This window comes from Myotis yumanensis, unplaced genomic scaffold (genome assembly GCF_028538775.1).
Source record: "Myotis yumanensis isolate MYYU_CA2020_CCGP unplaced genomic scaffold, mMyoYum1.0.hap1 SCAF_1, whole genome shotgun sequence".
In the NCBI taxonomy this organism is placed as follows: Eukaryota; Metazoa; Chordata; class Mammalia; order Chiroptera; family Vespertilionidae; genus Myotis; species Myotis yumanensis.
The window spans coordinates 150,413,963-150,432,208 of NW_027223752.1; the positions used below are offsets into that span (position 1 = coordinate 150,413,963).

An 18,246-nucleotide genomic window follows, 5' to 3' on the forward strand; every position below is an offset into this window, starting at 1 on the left:
TCTTTTTAAAAATATATATTTTTTATTGATTTCAGATAGGAAGGGAGAGGGAGAGAGAGAAACAATGATGAGAATCATTGATTGGCTGCCTCCTGCATGCCCCCTACTGGGGATCGAGCCGGGCATGTGCCCTCAATTGGAATCGATCCAGGGACCCTTCAGTCCGCAGGCCGATGCTCTATCCACTGAGCAAAACCGGCTAGGGCTAAAGTCTTTTCTTAGAATTTGAGGTTTTCATTGCATGAAAGTGAATGTGAGGGTAAATTTAAATCTCTCCCAAACAATATAATTAGGATTAAGTTAGAAGTATTTTTTTTCAATAAAATTAACCAATTGGCTAAACACAACTCAGCTTTAGATTTTCTAGTGTGTAATCAACTTGAAGGTTCTGCAGGTTTTTGTTTTGTTTTTGTTTTGTTTTGTTTCATTTGCAAACTGTTCTTTGCATACTTATGTTTGTGGTCCTTGTAACTGACTTCTGCTTTTTGTTTCCTTTTCTTTCCTTTACCTGTTTTACTTCCCCCATACTGTGTTGTTGCTATCAGTTTCTATTGCTCCACCCCCTCCCCCTATGCCTCAGTTGACTCCACAGATACCTCTCACAGGCTTCGTGGCCAGGGTGCAGGAAAACAGTAAGTTTGGAAAAACTGAGCTGTCAAAGGGTAGAGGCTGTCTCCTTATAGCATGCATGGCTGATGAGTCATCATTTTCCTTACTTTTACTGAGAAGCTAATCTTATCTGAAAATAGGTGCAGCTATGTTATTGAAACTGAAGAGCACGATCTTTAGTTTTTTCTCTTGTGTGCATGATTACTGACCTATATAAATTTCAAAATTGCAACTTTCTTATGTATTCATATGATCTAAAACATGAAATCTGATCTTTGCAGATTCTTAAGGAAAGTATAATCAAACACAAAGGAAACTACTAGCTTCCAATAATTACTAGAAGAATTAGTTAGAAAACATTTGGTATTCAAATTCATCTATAGATTGTTTTGTGAGATTTTGTTTATTACATAATTGGGACAGGTCTGTTGTTTTTTTCTTTAGTTACAAAAAATATTTTGGAGAAGACTTGTAGCTTTCCTTAGATTTTGATACATGAGTAATTTTTAATCTATATAAAGATTCATTGTTAGAATAAGAATGAATATGCAAGAATAAGTAAATTACATTCACAATATGTATTCATCTGAGTGATTGTCATTATAGAGCCCTCTTCATGTTTTGGCTAGCTACATGCAGGCCCATGAGGATTATTTATGAATATACAAATCTGTCATCTTTTTTTTTAGGGCTTCTTTGAAGGAAGGTCAGGGAGTTTTGAAAATTCTTTTAAATATATGGATTTAATTAGGGTAGATAGTTTATATTGCTGTCTGATTATTTTAAGGTTTTGGAAGATGTGTAATCATAGTCACATGATCATAGTGAATGTTACTTGACAAAATGAAGAATACCACTATCACAAATTTTATTAGGCCAAAATAGCTATTGAGATTAAGATGGTAAGGTGGTCAAGTAGTAATTTACTTTATTTGGGACCATCACCATCCAAATAAATCTCAGAATGTTGTGAACAAATGTGTAACCCATTTGATCAACCAGTCTTCTAAGATAATACATTGTGGCAAATTTCATTGTTCAGCTTGTGCTGACTCTTTTGTGTTATTCTACCTATTTCCTCCATTCCTCCAGTGAAATATTTGTGAATTTAGTGTTATGTGTTAGTCTTTGGGAAGAATACAAATAGTTTAAGACACAGTCCTTACCTGTAAGAAATGTATGATTTAATGGATATTTTATAAAACATTGTAGTTTCAAAATATTGAAATTTCTGAGTGCAAACCAACTTTGAAATCTGTGTTTAAATATATATAAATAAGTGAATCTTATTTTTAATAATAAGTGAATAAGAGTAAATTGCTGGTCTTTAATGCTGTAAGAGTTTAAAAATGAAGCCAGTTAAACTTTTTGAACTGCCTTACAGCCAAGAATTTTTAGAAACTATTTAAAAATAACCATAATGAACTTCCATTTAGTGTGACCGAAGCTCTTTGGAAACTTTAAATAGAAATTCAGAATTAATGTGCATTATTCTAGGTATGCCTGGCCTTTGCTAAAGAGGCCCATGGTACTAGTTTAGTTCTTTCACCAAACAGATGAACTTGAGTCAGTCATTGTCCTTGTGCAGCAGAATGCCCAACTTTATTTGCCATCTGTTTTCTTTCAAAGCATGCTAGGAAGATTGGTGAGAAACTGTATCATCAGTATCTTAAATTTATTTATTTGTTTGTTTATTTAAATTCAGTCCTCACCTGAGGATATTTTTTCCATTGATCGTTAGAGAGAGAGTGGAATGGAAGGGGGAGGAGAAGGGGAGAGAGAGAGAAAGGAAACATCTATGGAAGAGAGACACATTGATTGGTTGCCTCCCACAATAGTAATAGAAAGATTTAAGGGTTATTTGTGGGCAAAAGTAAAATAGATCCAAGCATTCAGTGGAAAAATAAGTTATAAACATAACAGAATGAGCGTTATCGCACAAGGCTTATTTTCTAGTAGCCTTTTTCATTCCTCAACAGGATAAAATAGAAATTCACAGCATTGAAGTGGAAATAGGGCTATTCAATCTGCAAATGTTTTAAATCTTGAGCCCTTGTTATATTCTCAGCACTTTATTCCAAATAGGGTGGAGTAAACTTTAAAACCTGTATTAAGATAGATTATGACTTTTTTGATCATATAAAAATAGCCTTAGAAATTGGCATTTAAGTTAGTATATTGGTATTCTGAATTTCTTCCCTGTAGCTATTATATAATTCCTGTGTTAATTTGTATCAAAACATTTTCATATGTCTTTAACTTTTAAAGAAATGTGTGCATAAGAAATTTAAATTAAGAATTAGTTGTGTTCCAGTTTTGAGTTCCTTAATGTTGGGAGCATTTGTTACCTGGTGTCATAATAGTTCAGTGAACACAGTTCTAGCCTCTACATTTTACCATTTATACTTTTGATTATTTAAATTACACGCACATACTACAACCATCTAGAATTGGAGGTGTGAGTTGGTTTTATTGTTTTGCATGATATAAGTTACTTTCTGTGTATTTTTTAAAAATTATTACCACAAAACTTTACTTTTAAAATCTTTGTTTGGATGTATTCTTAGAATAGATCTTTAAGATCTTGTCCTCCCCTCATCTATGTTATGTTTTACTAGCAATAAGGCAAAAATCTCAGCTTGCTTTCTACATTTAAAAAGTTGATTATGAGTACAAACATGTTAAAAAATACTCTAAGACATTTTCTACTAGTTGGGGATTTTTTAATTTATTTTTTTCTTGTTAAAATTTACATGAAAGAATAGGAAACCTATACATAGAAGCATACCTAATACCACCGACTTTTCTTTCTCCCTTAAAACAAACAAAATAAATATCTATCCACTGGAAACTTATTTCTGGGCAACTAAAGATATTTAATCTAAAATCAGAGACATGAATATTCACAATGAATAGCTATCAAACCATTAATGTAATATTATTCATAATGTTTACTGTAGTCCAAATGATAAAGGTGACATAAGGCTTATTTAAGGACTTAAATTAATTAAAGAGTGACAGTTGTTTAGACCTGAGCCTTGGAATTAAGGAAACTTCTTTACTCCTATAATCTTTATATAAAGAGATAGTCTCCTAACCTGCATCCATTAATTTGTAGTACTTCCTAATACCTTTATTTTTAGCTCATTTTATTATAGCAAAATTATTCGTGAATAGTGGAAGCTTTAACATACCAAGCTTTTATTTCTAATCTTGCATGTTTTATTATAGTGCATGCTTTATATGAATTAGAGCTTTCTTAAGTTCTTTTAATTTATGAATTTCCATTTAGTCTCTTTTTTTATTCAAATTAATTATCTGAATTTTTTCTAGTTGCTGATAGTCCAACTCCTCCACCACCACCTCCACCAGATGACATTCCCATGTTTGATGACTCTCCACCTCCGCCGCCACCACCTCCAGTGGATTATGAAGATGAGGAGGCTGCAGTAGTTCAGTATAATGACCCATATGCAGATGGGGATCCTGCATGGGCCCCTAAGAATTATATTGAGAAAGGTAAGGTACAATCATCTATTAGAGTAAAGGAAAATAATGTAATTATAGAATTTAGAGCTATGAAGAACATTTAATCCAGTGTTTCACAATCTTTTGAATAACTTTACCAGTCAAGATGATATAGTTAAACCTTATTTCCTATACATTTCCAATTTGAAGAGAGGATTCTTTATATTTTAAATTAAAAATATGTTATAATGTTAGCTGTACATTTTCAAATGACGTAGTGCTTCTAGCTGGAGGTTAACTTGTCTGTCTGCATTTTATAGATGAAGCAACTAAGACACACACAAAAAAGGAGTGAAATGATTTACTAGTACTAGTCATATAATTAGTAATATTTAAAACCAAATTTCTAAGCACTTCTCATAAAAATAGAAATCTTTTATCTCTAAACACTTTAAAATCTATTGGGATTATTATGAGAACAAGCTTTCAATTAAGGTTTTCATTAGTTGATCTTACAAAAGAGAAGATAATCACTAGAATTTTATATCATGAAATAATGTGTAACTCCAACGTCCAAATTTACCTATTTTACCTGACAGTCACCTTAATGATCTTTTCAGAAACAGTATGTAGGAAAGAAAAAGTTCTATTTTTAGAGAGTTTGCTTTTTTAAAATCCAATTATGTGCTATTTAAAAATCTGTATTTGTATAGTGTTCTGAAAAATACTTGTAATTTAGTTGATCACATTTGATTACATTTGAAATGTATTCCCTTCCATTCCCTGGATTAACTGATCTTAAGTAAGTAGCTGTAGCTCTTGAGACCTGTTCCATTCTCCCCTGCCCAAGTTTTAAATACATAGCTAAAAGTAAATTTCCTATTTTCCTTTTTTATAGTTTTTAAGAGTAAATATTCTGCATATAGTTCAGGAAGTCTTGAATATTCTACTTTCTATTAAGATTTTTATGTACCTTCAAGTAGAAATAAGTTGTGGTTATTATGAGGGTGATAAACTTGAATAGTCTTGAATTGTGTTTTTACTCATATTTCTGGCTTGGGAAGCAAATTTAACTTTAAGTATTTATGAAATTGGAACTATTATATTTGAAGAAGTTGAAAAATTGGGAATGATAGAACAGTGAATAACCTAGCACAATTAAAAAGTATCTTCACAAGTTGAAATGATGAGTCTTAAATCAAGGTTATTACATATTTTTTTGTAAAAGACCAAATAAACATTTTTAACTTATTTTATTTATTAAATTTTTAAATATATTTTTACTAGTAGCCCTGCGCATGAATTCATGCGCCAGTAGTTCTCTGTGGGGCCTCACCGCTCCGTGCATGCTGCCCAGGGTGACGACCAAGCGTTCCGTGCCCTGGCCTGGCCAGAGGCCCATCTGCAGCCGGGCACCGAACACTTGTCTCGTTGTGGTGGCGACGAAGCAAGCATTCTGCCGGGTCACTCACGCTGCCTGCTCTCAGCAGCCGCCTCGCCGGGACTGGGGATCTCCGGCTAGGCTGAGAGGACTTTGCTGTGGGTCCTGCCATCTTTGTGGTGGAGTGACAGTTAATTTGCATATTACCCTTTTATTATATAGGATTGATTTCAGAGAGGAGAGGGAGAGAGAGATAGAAACGTCAACGGTGAGAGAGAATCACTGATGGGCTGCCTTCTTCATGCCTCCTACTGGGGATCGAGCCCGCAACTCCAGACATGTGCCCTTGACCGGAATTGAACCTGGGACCCTTCAGTTCGCAGGCTGACGCACTATCCACTGAGCAAAAGCAGCTAGGGCAATAATTTTGTTTTTTTAACCCTTTGTGGTCTAATTTTATTTTTGGAATTCAAACAGTCTGGTCCAAATTAATTGACGGGATTGACTGTTGAACTTACTGACAATGCATATAATCACAGCGGTTTGTGGGGTCGACCTCAGCTCCATGTCGGACCTGCTCCTAGTGCCTGGTTTGTTGAGTCAGCCTGGATGTTGGACCGAAAAGGGTTAAATCTTTATTGTTCAGATTATTACAGATGTTCCTCTTTTTTCCCCCCATAGTTCCCATCCACCTAGTTCTCACCCCCCGCCTCCCAGGTTCTTGCCCCTCCCCACTATCCTTGTTTATCGGTGTAAGCTCTTTGTCCAATTTCTTCCCACACCCCCCACACCCTCTTCCCATCGAGACTTGTCAGCCCGCTCTCTTTCTATGCCCCTGATTCTATTACATTTACCAGTTTGTTCTGTTCATCAGATTTTTTTATTCATTTGATTTTTAGATTCACTTGTTGATAGATATGTATTTGTTGTCACTTTGTTGTTCATAATTTTTTATCTTTACCTTTTTCTTCTTCTTCGTCTTCTTAAATACCTTTCAGCATTTCATACAATACTGGTTTGGTGGTGATGAACTCCTTTAGCTTTTTCTTGTCTGTGAAGCTCTTTATCTGACCTTCAATTCTAAATGATAGCTTTGCTGGGTAGAGGAATCTTGGTTGTAGGTTCTTGCTATTCATCACTTTGTGTATTTCTTGCCACGCCCTTCTGGCCTGCATAGTTTCTGTTGAGAATTCAGCTGACAGTCGTATGGGTACTCCCTTGTAGGTATCTAATTGTTTTTCTCTTGCTGCTTTTAAGATTCTCTCTTTGTCTTTTGCCCTTGGCATTTTAATTATGATGTGTCTTGGTGTGGTCCTCTTTGGATTCCTCTTGTTTGGGGTTCTCTGCGCTTCCTGGACTTGTAAGTCTATTTCTTTCACCAGGTAGGGGAAGTTTTCTGTCATCATTTCTTCAAATAGGTTTTCAATATCTTGCCCTCTCTCTTCTTCTGTCATCCCCATAATTCGGATGTTGATACGCTTGAAGTTGTCCCCGAGGCTCCTTACACTATCTTCGTATTTTTGGATTCTTTTTTCTTTTTGCTCTTCCAGTTGGGTGTATTTTGCTTCCTTGTATTTCAAATCTTTGACTTAATTCTTGGGATCCTCTAGTCTACTCTTGAATCCTGTATGTCATTCTTTATTTCAGTCAGTGTATGCTTAATTTCTGACTGGTCCTTTTCCATTTTTTTGGGCATTCTCACTAAGATCCTTGAAGGTCTCAGTAAGTTCCTCAGAGGTTTCTAGAAGATTCTTGAGTAACCTTATAACTGTGGTTTTGAACTCTATATCCAGTATTTTGCTTTCATCTATTTCTTTCATTTGTCACATGTTTCTTTGTTTCTGCATTTTGGCTGCTTCCCTGTGTTTGTTTCTATGTATTGGGTAGCTGCTGAGTCTCCTTGAGTTGATAGAGTGGCCTTGTGTGGTAGGTGTCCTCTAGGGCCCAGTGGCTCAGTCTCCCCTGTCACCTTAGGTGGACACTTGTGGTGCACCCCTTTGTGGGCTGTTTGCACAGTCTTGTTATAGTTAAGTCTGATTGCTGTTGGTATCACTGGGAGGAATTGATCTCCAGGCCAATTGGCTGTGAGGACCAGCTGTGTCTACAATGGAAGAGCTGCTGGTCTGGAGACACCCTTGTGGGGCAGGGCTTGCTTCAGTGGGGCTTTGGTTCTCACTGAGTCTGCCCCTTGAGTGTGTCGCTTATGGATGTGAAGAGTTGTATTCTGGTATGGTCTCACACTGACCACTGGGTACACTGGCTCTTGGATCTCCAAGGAGGTGCAAAGTCAGCCATTGCCTGGGACCGCCCAGCAGGAGCTACAGAGAGATCTGCAGATTCCTCTTCTTTGTATGGGGTTTGGAAGTTCCCAGACAAGGCCCAGCTGTGTAGCAAGGCAGGCTGCTGCTGCTGGATTGATTGCTTTGGGGCTACCTGACCCAGCTGCTGCCTGTTTGACAGGTTTTAGGCTGAGAAAGGACAGGCCATTCATATGCAAAAGCCGCTGGGCACAGCTTTGTTGGGGTTGTAAATTGGGTGGGGCGGGTTCTCAGGGAATCACCATGGCAGAGCAAACAGCAATGGCTGCCAGTCAGCCCTGCACCAGAGAGGTCCCAGGGTAGGAACATTGGCTGCTGTGAGCATCTCCATTTGAAAGAAAGCCGCCCTCGTGTTCCTGTCCTGATTTCCAGATAGTCCAGTTTCTCCCCATATGTGTCTGGGTCTCCCAGAGTCTTGCCTGGAACTGGAGTTCAGAACAAGCAGGAGCTTGTATCTCCCTTCCAATTAAAAAAGCAGCACACATGGATGCCAGCCTGTTCTGCGCCTCCGCACAGCCTACCAGTCTCAATGCACTTTCTTCTTACCTCTCTAGTTGTAGAACTTCCACTCAGCCAGCTTTCCCGTGGTTCTGGATGATAGTTCTGTCTTTATAATTTGGATGTGGTTGTGAGAGGTAGCAAGTATAGGTCTTTACTTATCTAGGGCAATATTTTTAACTTTTTTAAAAAATTGAGGTTAAATTGACATAACATTATATTAGTTTCAGGTATACAGTGTAGTGATTCATTATTTGTATATATTGCAAAATGAAATATTTAAATCTCTGTTAGCCACTGTTATAGCACAAAACAGCCATAGATGTTGCAATTTTTAAAAATATATATATTTTTATTGATTTCAAAGAGGAAGAGAGAGAGAGGGAGAGAGAGAGAAAAAAAAAAAAACTTCAGTGATGAGAGAGAATCATTGATCGGCTGCTTCCTCTATGCCCCACACCGGGCATCAAGCCCCAACCTGGCCATGTGTCCTGACCAGAAATCGAACTGTGATCTCCAGGTTCATGGGTTGATGCTCAACCACTAAGGCTGGGTGAGAGGAAACATTTTTATTCTGCCAAATGACTTTGAGAATGTCGGGCCTTTGTCATGATTAGCTTAAAAGTCTATAGCATTCAAAATTTAATTCATTATCAATCTGAATACAAAGAAATTAATGTTATCAAAGATAAACCATAAAAAATAAATATTAACTGACTAATTAATAGTTTACTTTTAAATTATTACATTATTTTCTTTACTGTATCTAACAGTCACTCAATTCTTTTGGGTGGCTTCTTAGATAAAAATAATACCAGGATAATAATTTAATATTATTTATTCTTTATGTTTGGGGGTTTTTAAAGACAACTTTATATGCCAGTGAGCTTGTAATCACAATACTATGATTCTGCTGCAGGATTAAAATGGACTTGTTGAGTTTACTTAATACAGTGTTTCGGAAAGGGGAGAGAAGATTGCCTGTTTTAATTTAGCAAATAATATCGATTAGTACTTCAAGCCTCTTATAATTCCCCAGTTCAGAATAATTGTGGGGACTAACCATCTTTTTTGGTGGAAAAGTAAGTTCCAGAACATCTTAAACGTCTTAAGAACTCTGTATTTTAAGAAAAACTACACGAGGCAAATCAATGAAAAAAATCCATATCGCATACCATTTCACATTTACTAGAAAAGTACATATAATTTGAGCATCATTATGCTATGAAGGCAGAATGAAGGAATAATTAAACTTATCAACCAGTAGTTTAGAAAACTAGAATAATTTTTATGCCTTTTTTTCTATGACACTGTGCAAACAAAGTGAATATTTTGAACTCAAAATAATCACTGATACTACAGAATTGCAAATAGTTCTCTCAGTCTTAATTAATGCATCTTTACTCAGTTATTTCCCCTTAAAAAATCCTGTTGATCATTAAAGTGCTCTGTAAAAATATTCTAAATATAGCCCCATAAGTTACATGAATATTTTCCTTGGATGAGATTTATCTCCAGGTATGTATACTTTCAAATTAGATAGTTGGTTTACTGATTGGTTATGCATCTTTGCTGCCCAGTTATTTTGAAAAATTGTTTTGCATACTGTTGGCACTTAGTAGATATTTGAACAAATGAATTGAAATGACTAATCAGCCCTTAAAATTCAGAGATCTTCCCTAAATAGATTGGTAGAAACTATTGTTTTCTCTAGTCTAATCAATTAGTCAGTTTGGCCCCAAGACCAAGTTATTAATTTAGGTACATGGTTAGCCACTGGTCTACCTATATTTATAGATGTAAGAATTACGAATATTCATAAAATAGTTGGTTTTGCTATACTATAGATTTAATTGGCATTACATTTAAAAATTCACATTATGTTGGATATAGTGCACTCACTTGTTATTTCAACTCTTTCTTCCATAGTTGTGGCAATATATGATTATACAAAAGACAAGGATGATGAGCTGTCATTTATGGAGGGTGCAATCATTTATGTAATAAAGAAGAATGATGATGGCTGGTATGAAGGAGTCTGCAATCGAGTGACTGGTTTGTTCCCTGGGAACTATGTTGAATCAATCATGCACTATACTGATTAAAATTTTTGCTTTTAAAGTAGGTTCTTATTATTACTCAGTCATACTGTGGGACTATTAATGGTTAACAAAATTGTCTTAAAATGTGCCCATATTTTCAGGACATGCTGTTTTATTGGTATAATTGAACGTCTACCTTGTAAGCATAAATCTTTGAGGCAGTTTGTGTATTGCTCAACAGCAATTTATACAAGAGGCTGTCTATAACTGATTATGCTTATATACTTACTTACACAATGTTAACTTTATGACCAGCTTAAATATTCTGGGGATCTGGGGTATAATATTTAACAAATCATGATTCAGATTGTACCATTAATGTTTCAGTGCAGCATGGTTACTAATGCTATGTCAGACTAATATTAAAATCAGAAACTTAAATGCTGGTGCTGGTCATACCTTTTGTTTAGACTCTCTCATTCTTGAACTATAACTATTTGTTTAAAGCATGCATACAAATTAATTATTGAAATATACTTCTTAAAAATCCAGGATGCTTCCAATTTGTGTGATATTTTCTTGGAGTACTCGTACTTAGGTCTCTTGAAATGAATTGAGTCTCTAAGGTTTCCATGTGAAATAAAAAAAAACAAAAAAGGGTTATCTATAATGTTGTAATTTGTAACTAAGTTTTTTAATGAGTGAATTTGCATTATAAATTTTTTCCACTCACAAATACTTAAGTGAACCAAAGGTTTTTGTCCTTTCCTTCACTGATTTGTTTTTAAAAAAATAAATAAAAGATACTGATTTATTGCAGAATTATTGTTCTATTTTCTCAGCATATGAACTTCAGCCTTATATCAACCTGTCCCAAAATCAAATGTGACTGATTTTTGAAGATTTAAAATCTGAAAGTTATTTACAAGTCAATCTATTTAGTTGCTTTTCTAAAGTAATTTTTTTTTTCAGAGCTAAGAAAATGTGTAAAATTATTCACTTCTGTGGGTAAAATTCTTAAGGATTGCTGTTATTAGTGCTCCAGTTTTCCAGTGGACTGTTGTTCAGTGAAAGGAAATTATAAGTATCTTTTACATACTGTTTTGTAGAAGTGGATGCAATTGATTTTTGAATAGGCACTATTTAATTCATTAACTGGTACTAGCAACATAAAGAGATTTTTAAAGTAATTAGGGAAAAACTGGGTCATATATCAATCAGTGAACAGGGACATACCTGACCAATAGATTTGTTTTGTCTTTTTGACATAATTGAAATGCAACACATGCACTTTGTGTGTCTCCTCTTAATTTAAGGGAGGTTTAGAAGGATGTTTTATCTTGTGTACAATTCTGTATTGCCTAGGATATTAAAATAGAGCGCTCAAATGTGGGTTTCTGTGTATTGAGGAATTGTCTGGATTTCAAATTGCAGTTTATGTACTGGGCATTACAGACTGTAATAGAATAGTAAATGGTAAGACTAGTGCAAAACATTTATTTCTGAGAGTTAAAGACCATTGCTACCAAATCAATGTGACTGTTGAATATGCATTTTGCCTTGATAATTTTAAACATGATTTCAGTATCACTAGTGATAAGCTACTACATTTTACATTTCATTTTTTCCAAGTGGAATGTTGTCTTAATTTTGTATATAACTCATCTAAATTTTATGTGCAGTCTTTTATAATAAACCATTCTCTTATATGAAATTTTGGATGCTGTTAAAATCTAATGCTGATTGAAATGTAGACTTCACAGTTCTCTGACATTTACTCCTATGGTGAAACAAGATAAACCATTTTAATTTTAACATTGATTATTTATTTGTTTAATGGCTTTACATGTGACTATTAACAGTGTAAACAATACCACATATAACCATCAAGATGCCTCGATTAGAATTTACAGGGCTAAAATAACAGTTTCAGATGATTTAATTATTTTAAAACTTTTCTGAAAAACTTTGCTAATAAAATAATTGCCCATCATTAAGGTGGAAATGATTTTTTAAAATGATTTTTGGTTATGTGCACATGAAGCAAAGTATATTCCATAAAATTCTTTAGGCACAGTCTGGTAAAATAGCTGCCAGGAATAACAGAAAGACTTTGTCATTTATCTCTTGTGAGTACAGTTTCTGAGAGTTGTATGAGGGCATCTCTTTCTGGGGATGGTCGAAGTTTACTGATCTCTCTTACTGCTTCATGGCAGTACCGCTGGGCGAGGTAGGTTGTTTGCTGCACACCATCACTCTATGAAATACAGAAAGAAACAGAACAGATGTGTGTTACCTACTAGATTGGCTCTTAAGTTCATTATAATGAATTAAAAACTATTTTGAGATTAGATTAGTTAATAGCCAAACTATGTTTCTAACATTCTTTCTTGAACTTACAGTTCCAGCTTCCCCTGCCTAGTTCTTTTAGGCCCTTTTCTGTGATTAAAGCAAATTGTTACTCTATTAGCGTACAAAGTAATTAACTCATTAATATCAAGTAGTCATCTATTTTTTTTCATTTTTAAATATATTTTTATTGTTGATAGTACTACAGATTATCTCCCATTCCCACCCTCTTCCTACCAGCCTCTTAGCCATCTATTTTTAAGTACTAGAACTTTTTAAAAAGTTGTTATAAAATATCTATACAATAAATTTTTAAATGAAAAAATCTTAAGTGGAAGTTTAAAAAACATGTACATAATAAAAATACATAAGAGCCAATGATGAAAATGTACACAAGAGCTGAGTTCTCTTCTTCTAAAGGCACCAGCTTTTTTATCCATTGGTTTTTTAAATTTAATTATCAGCATTAGTTATTATCTATTGCCTGTCTGCTAAGAAAGATGAGGATTTAACCTACACATCCTATGACCCAAATTTGATTATACACGATGAGGCAAAAGTAGTTTTTCAGTAGTGAGTACATGAAAGTTTGTTTTATTTATTAATTATTGTATTGTTTTTCATAAAAGCAACTATAAAACTACATTTGCCTCCGCCTTGTATTGCTGTCTTTAGTTCTTCTGTTGTTACTTTTGCCATCTTTTTTTAAATTTATTTTTTTATTTTTAAAAATATATTTTATTGATTTTTTACAGAGAGGAAAGGAGAGGGTTAGCGAGTTAGAAACATTGATGAGAGAGAAACATTGATCAGCTGCCTCCTGCATACTCCCTACTGGGGATGTGCCTGCAACCAAGGTACATGCCCTTGACCGGAATCGAATCTGGGACCTTTGAGTCAGCAGGCTGATGCTCTATCCATTGAGCCAAACCGGTTAGGGCGATTACTTTTGCCATCTTTATCATGTGTGACTTGATCTTGTGTAGATGAGGAAACCAGTGCTCCCATTCTTTCCATTCTTTCAGAGATGAAGGGAGAGGGAGAGTAGAAACATCAGTGATGAGAAAGAATCACTGATCAGCTGCCTCCTGCACACCCCCCATTGGGGATGGAGCCCACAACTCAGGCATGTGCTCTGACCAGGAATCAAACCCTGGTTCATAGGTCAACGCTCAATCAGTGAACCACACTGGCCAGGCCCATTCTTTCCACTTTTAACTGTACTTTAACACTACATACAGGTTTGCATTCTATTTTGTAACTATGTATGTTTGTTTTTTTCTAAAAGCTGAACATTTACATTATCGAAAGCTTACATTTCTGTAATATAAAAATGGGTACTGTATGATCAAGTCAGCAATTTTATTTCCTTCTCCATGGTTCCAAGTTCATGATGCCTCTATCATTGAGTAGAATATTCCTCACATGTTGAAAGGCCTCTGATTTTCTATACTCTACCAACTGACACAAACTGACACATTTTAGTTGGCTATGCCTTACTGTACTACAGAACACACTTTTACATGTAATTGCCTCCTTTTCTTCCTTTTTGGGACAGGAGCTCAAATTCCTAATATTTTTAATTCCTTAATCATTCTATTTGTTACATATATACTAACATATATTTATTAGCTTTTGTACAATTACCATTGCAGGATGACTTTTTATTGAACTCTTGGGTTCATTCCACTGGTTTTAGTATTCATGTCTTCCTCTTGGGGTTTTCACTTTTGCTAAAATACACCCACAAATAACTTACCCAGAAAATGGGTATTGGAAGCCGGTTGTTTAGTCCTTAAGTGTGATAATGACTTGCATTCAGAATTACTGGACTAGATACAGAATTGTAGGTTTAAAATGTTTCATCACCATTTGTTTGGAAGGCCATGTTCACTGCCTGCTAGTACTTATTAGAGGATTGTGCTGATGCTCTTAGGAGCTTTTCTCATTTTCTTCCCTTGCTGTTTTACATCTTGGAAGATTTTCTCAATTCCATGTTCCTACTTTTCTTAGGAGTTAGTTTCCAGTCATTTAAAATTTCTCAGAGCTCATTCTCTTTCATTGTTTAAAGACAATATTCTGTTCTTGTTTTATGAGTGCAGTTATTTTTTGAATCCCCTTAATTATATTTTTCTTCTTTGTTTATCTTAGTCTATTTCATTCAGCAAACTTTAATCAGTTATTTAGTAATCCTACTAAATACTAGTTGTCCATTCATATTTAATGAGGGAATAGTGATTAGCAGCTCTGGGTGGAAAGGGAGCTAGAAGTGGAGAATTTGTTCTGTGGATTTTTTTTTCAGGTGCTTTGATGCATAGGCTTGCTATACAGTGTTTTACAATAAGAACTACAATTAATTTGTCGTCAGTGCCACTTCTCCTGAGCCTTCAGTAATACCGTCATTTCTGAAGCCAGAACCTTTCCCGGCACAGCAACTTTTTTGTCAGCTACAGCCCCCTCTCATATTGAATTTTTACTAGTACTGACAAACTACCCTCCAAAAGGGTGGTAACCCATAGCAAATTATGATGCTTAACAGTATGGAGAGTTAAAAGAGAAACATATCCTTTGGAGGAGTTTTGCTTTTTGGAAATTAAAAAAAATCTAAAAGGTAATTATTTGGAATTCTTCCAAGTGTTGTACTAATCATAGCTCTCGGACCCTATTTGCTTACTAAAAACTGTTTGCTCTCTTATCTCATTAACTAGATCTATTGGGTCCAAGTGACGTTAGATTTAGATATTAGAAAGAGCTCATTCTTAAAATAGTCATCAAAACTTAAAATATACAGAAAGATCTAGCTTAAACAGAAAAGCACTGAGGATATGTGGCAATATATTTGAAATAAACTTATAGCTCCGAAGGTTAAATAGTTCAGTTTGCCTATGTTGGTTTAATTTTTTAAGTTAACATATCTTAAACCATACATTTATGGCAGTTATATAGGATAGAGTAGGAAAAAGCCAATTTTGAGCAGATTGCTATAATATTCTATCCATGTGAGTGCCTGGACTAGGTTGGAGGCAAGTCTGGTGACTGGCAGTATCTTCATGCTGCTGATGGATGTGGGGAGACTGGTTCCAAACCAATGGATCTCAACACATTAGAAACACTTGGGTAGCTTTCAAAAACTGTTAACGTCCAATCCCTTCCCAAGGCCAATTAAATTAGCATCACTGGAAAGAATTCTGGAAGAAAAATGAACTATACAAGTTTTTCCTTCTGAAGAGTTTTTGTCAAATCAAGAATGGACTAAACTTGGTCCTGTTTCTAGAATGTAATGTTATTGTTACTTTGGTTAAAAGAACTTTCCCACATTGTATCTGCTGATACTTTTTTTTTTTTTTTTTAGAATAATCTTACCTGTAGTACATATTGTCGAGCTCTGTCCACATCTCCTGGCAGACTGAACCGTCTCATTATCAAAGCATTCATTTCTGGGAACTAACCATAAAGAAAGAAAAATCTATTTATTGCTCCTGGCAGAATCAAATGTTCTAATATTAGTTTGTAACAATAGGAAACAGTAGGGAAAAACAAAAAGGTGATTTGTTCATGTAGGGGAGCAGTAAATTGTAGCAATTAAAGAAGCAGAACTAAGAAAGATACCCATTTTCCACGCCCAGGGACAGGGCGGGTGCATAGTACTCATTCTGATGTTCTGTTCTATCCATGGCCCACTGCTAAGTAGCAAAATCTCCTAACTTATTTTATGGTTCTCGAACTTTTGATTGCACCAGAATCACCCCAAGTTTTTAATTCAGTAGAGATGGGTGGAGCATGCATTTCTCATAGATTCTAGTGTCTGCTGACTTTTTCAGAATTACTGGGTTAGGATGAGGGTGGGAATTAGGCATTCTACTTTTAGTATTAAATTGAGTGACATTTGGCCCGACTGGTGGTGTTCAGTGGTTTAGTGTCTAACCATGAACCAAGAGGTCACCAGTTCGATTCCTGGTGGAGGCACATGCCCCAGTTGCAGGCTTGGTCCCCAGTAGGTGGCAGGCAGGAAGCAGCCAATTGATGTTACTCTCTCATTGATGTTTCCATCTATCCTTTTTCCTTCCATGCTCGCTCTCTCTTAAAAAAAAAATCAATAGAGTGACACTTAAGCTACTGGGGTTTCTGAGCAGCGGGTATGCAGAGCTCTGCCTTAGCAGCTTGTGGAGTGGACTGGATCAGTGCAGCGGTTCTCACTGCTGACTGCACACTGGAATCACTTGGGGGATTAGAATACTCTTGCCTGGATCTGCTGCCAAAGACTGATTATATTGGCTTGGGTCTGGCCCTGGCATCAGGATTTTAAAGACTCTCCAGGTGTTTTTCTGTGCAGCCAAGGTTGAAAAACCATTGACGTAGAGGAGAGAGAGGTAGAAACCTGGTAAGTCAGGTTACTGTAGTATATTATAAAGACCTGTGTTAAGCTGATGGTAATAAGAGGAAAAGAGAAAATAGGCACAAAAGGCTTTGAAAAAGAAAAACCTATCTTTTATGATACTTAGAACAATTTAGGAGAATTGTCACCATTAATAGAATTAGGAAGCCAGGGCACCGTTTTCCAGATCCAGGCTCTTGTGTTGGTGCTGCCACAGCTAAGTGAGTTCCTCAGTGTCTTGGGTCCTAGCCTCCTCATCTATGTCATGGAGGAGCTGAACTACATGGTCCGAAATCCAGTAGCTCTAACAGCTACGGTTCCACAAAGTAAGAAGTCAAATGGTGTTTGGACTTGGATATGTCAGTGCTTAAAAACCAATTGCCATAGTTTTCCCCTGGCAGTGAGCCTGAAAGGTGAAATAAGTTGTTATACTGAAACCACCACCATGTTGTTAGTAATCCTAGAAACAAAAATAGGACACACAGAAAACCTCAAACAGATGATGGCAGATGAGGCATTAAGAATGTTCCTTTCAGAGCAAAGTATGTGTCAGAACGAGGTTCCAAACAGGTATAGGCTGCTAACTTACTCATAATATTTAAAGAGCCAGCAACTGGTTCTTAAATGAAAACCAGTAATCTGCTTTAGTTACTGGTCTTTTAAGAATAAAATAATTTAAGCTTCACATGAAACAGACTGACTATTTTAGTGGTTAAAATTTTAACCACAGAATTTAGCAGTTAAAAGGCATTTTAAAAAACATTTTTACTGATTTCAGAGAGGACGGGAGAGGGAGAGAGAACATCGATACAGATGCATCGATTGGCTGCCCCCTGCTGGGGATTGAACTGGTGACTTCTTGGGGCATGGGTCAACACACTCAACCACTGAGCCATACCAGCCAGGCTAAAAGGCATTAAAAAAAAATTATTTTGTGTTCATCGGTTATGCATGTATTCATATAAATTCATTGGTTAACCTCTTCTTACTCACCCTCCCCTGCCTTCCATCTGAGATTCCAGTTTGTTCCATGCTTCTATGCCCCTGGATCTATTTTGTTCATCAGCTTATTTTGTTCTTTAGATTCCACATATGAGTGATATAATGTGATACTTGTCTTTCTCTGACTGGTTTATTTCACTTAGCAAAATATTCTCCAGGTCCCTCCATGCTGTCTCAAAGGGTAAGAGATCCCTCTTGTTTGCT

At 35.8% G+C, this 18,246-nt stretch overlaps 2 protein-coding genes across 9 annotated transcripts in view; one reads left to right on the forward strand and one right to left on the reverse strand.

Moving 5' to 3' along the window:
* The window catches only part of ABI1 (abl interactor 1), a 107,269-nt gene extending 96,406 nt beyond the window's left edge, over positions 1-10,863 (forward strand). For 4 of the 7 annotated variants that reach the window (XM_070433124.1, XM_070433105.1, XM_070433133.1 and 1 more), the window contains 2 exons: positions 3,943-4,128; positions 10,204-10,863. In XM_070433124.1, coding sequence (XP_070289225.1) covers positions 3,943-4,128; positions 10,204-10,379 — 362 coding nt within the window. In that variant the 3' untranslated portion in view covers positions 10,380-10,863. Of the gene's footprint in view, positions 1-545; positions 633-3,942; positions 4,129-10,203 lie in introns of all 7 variants that reach the window. The other 3 variants (XM_070433089.1, XM_070433114.1, XM_070433095.1) reach the window with 1 other exon arrangement.
* Positions 10,864-11,825: 962 nt separating this feature from the next.
* The window catches only part of PDSS1 (decaprenyl diphosphate synthase subunit 1), a 49,201-nt gene continuing 42,780 nt past the window's right edge, over positions 11,826-18,246 (reverse strand). Inside the window, exons 10-11 of one of the 2 annotated variants that reach the window (XM_070433152.1) lie at positions 16,029-16,109; positions 11,826-12,573 (exon numbers count right to left, since the gene is read on the reverse strand). In XM_070433152.1, the coding sequence (XP_070289253.1) occupies positions 12,433-12,573; positions 16,029-16,109 (222 nt within the window). In that variant the 3' untranslated portion in view covers positions 11,826-12,432. The remainder of the gene's footprint in view (positions 12,574-16,028; positions 16,110-18,246) is intronic. The other variant, XM_070433161.1, reaches the window with a different exon arrangement.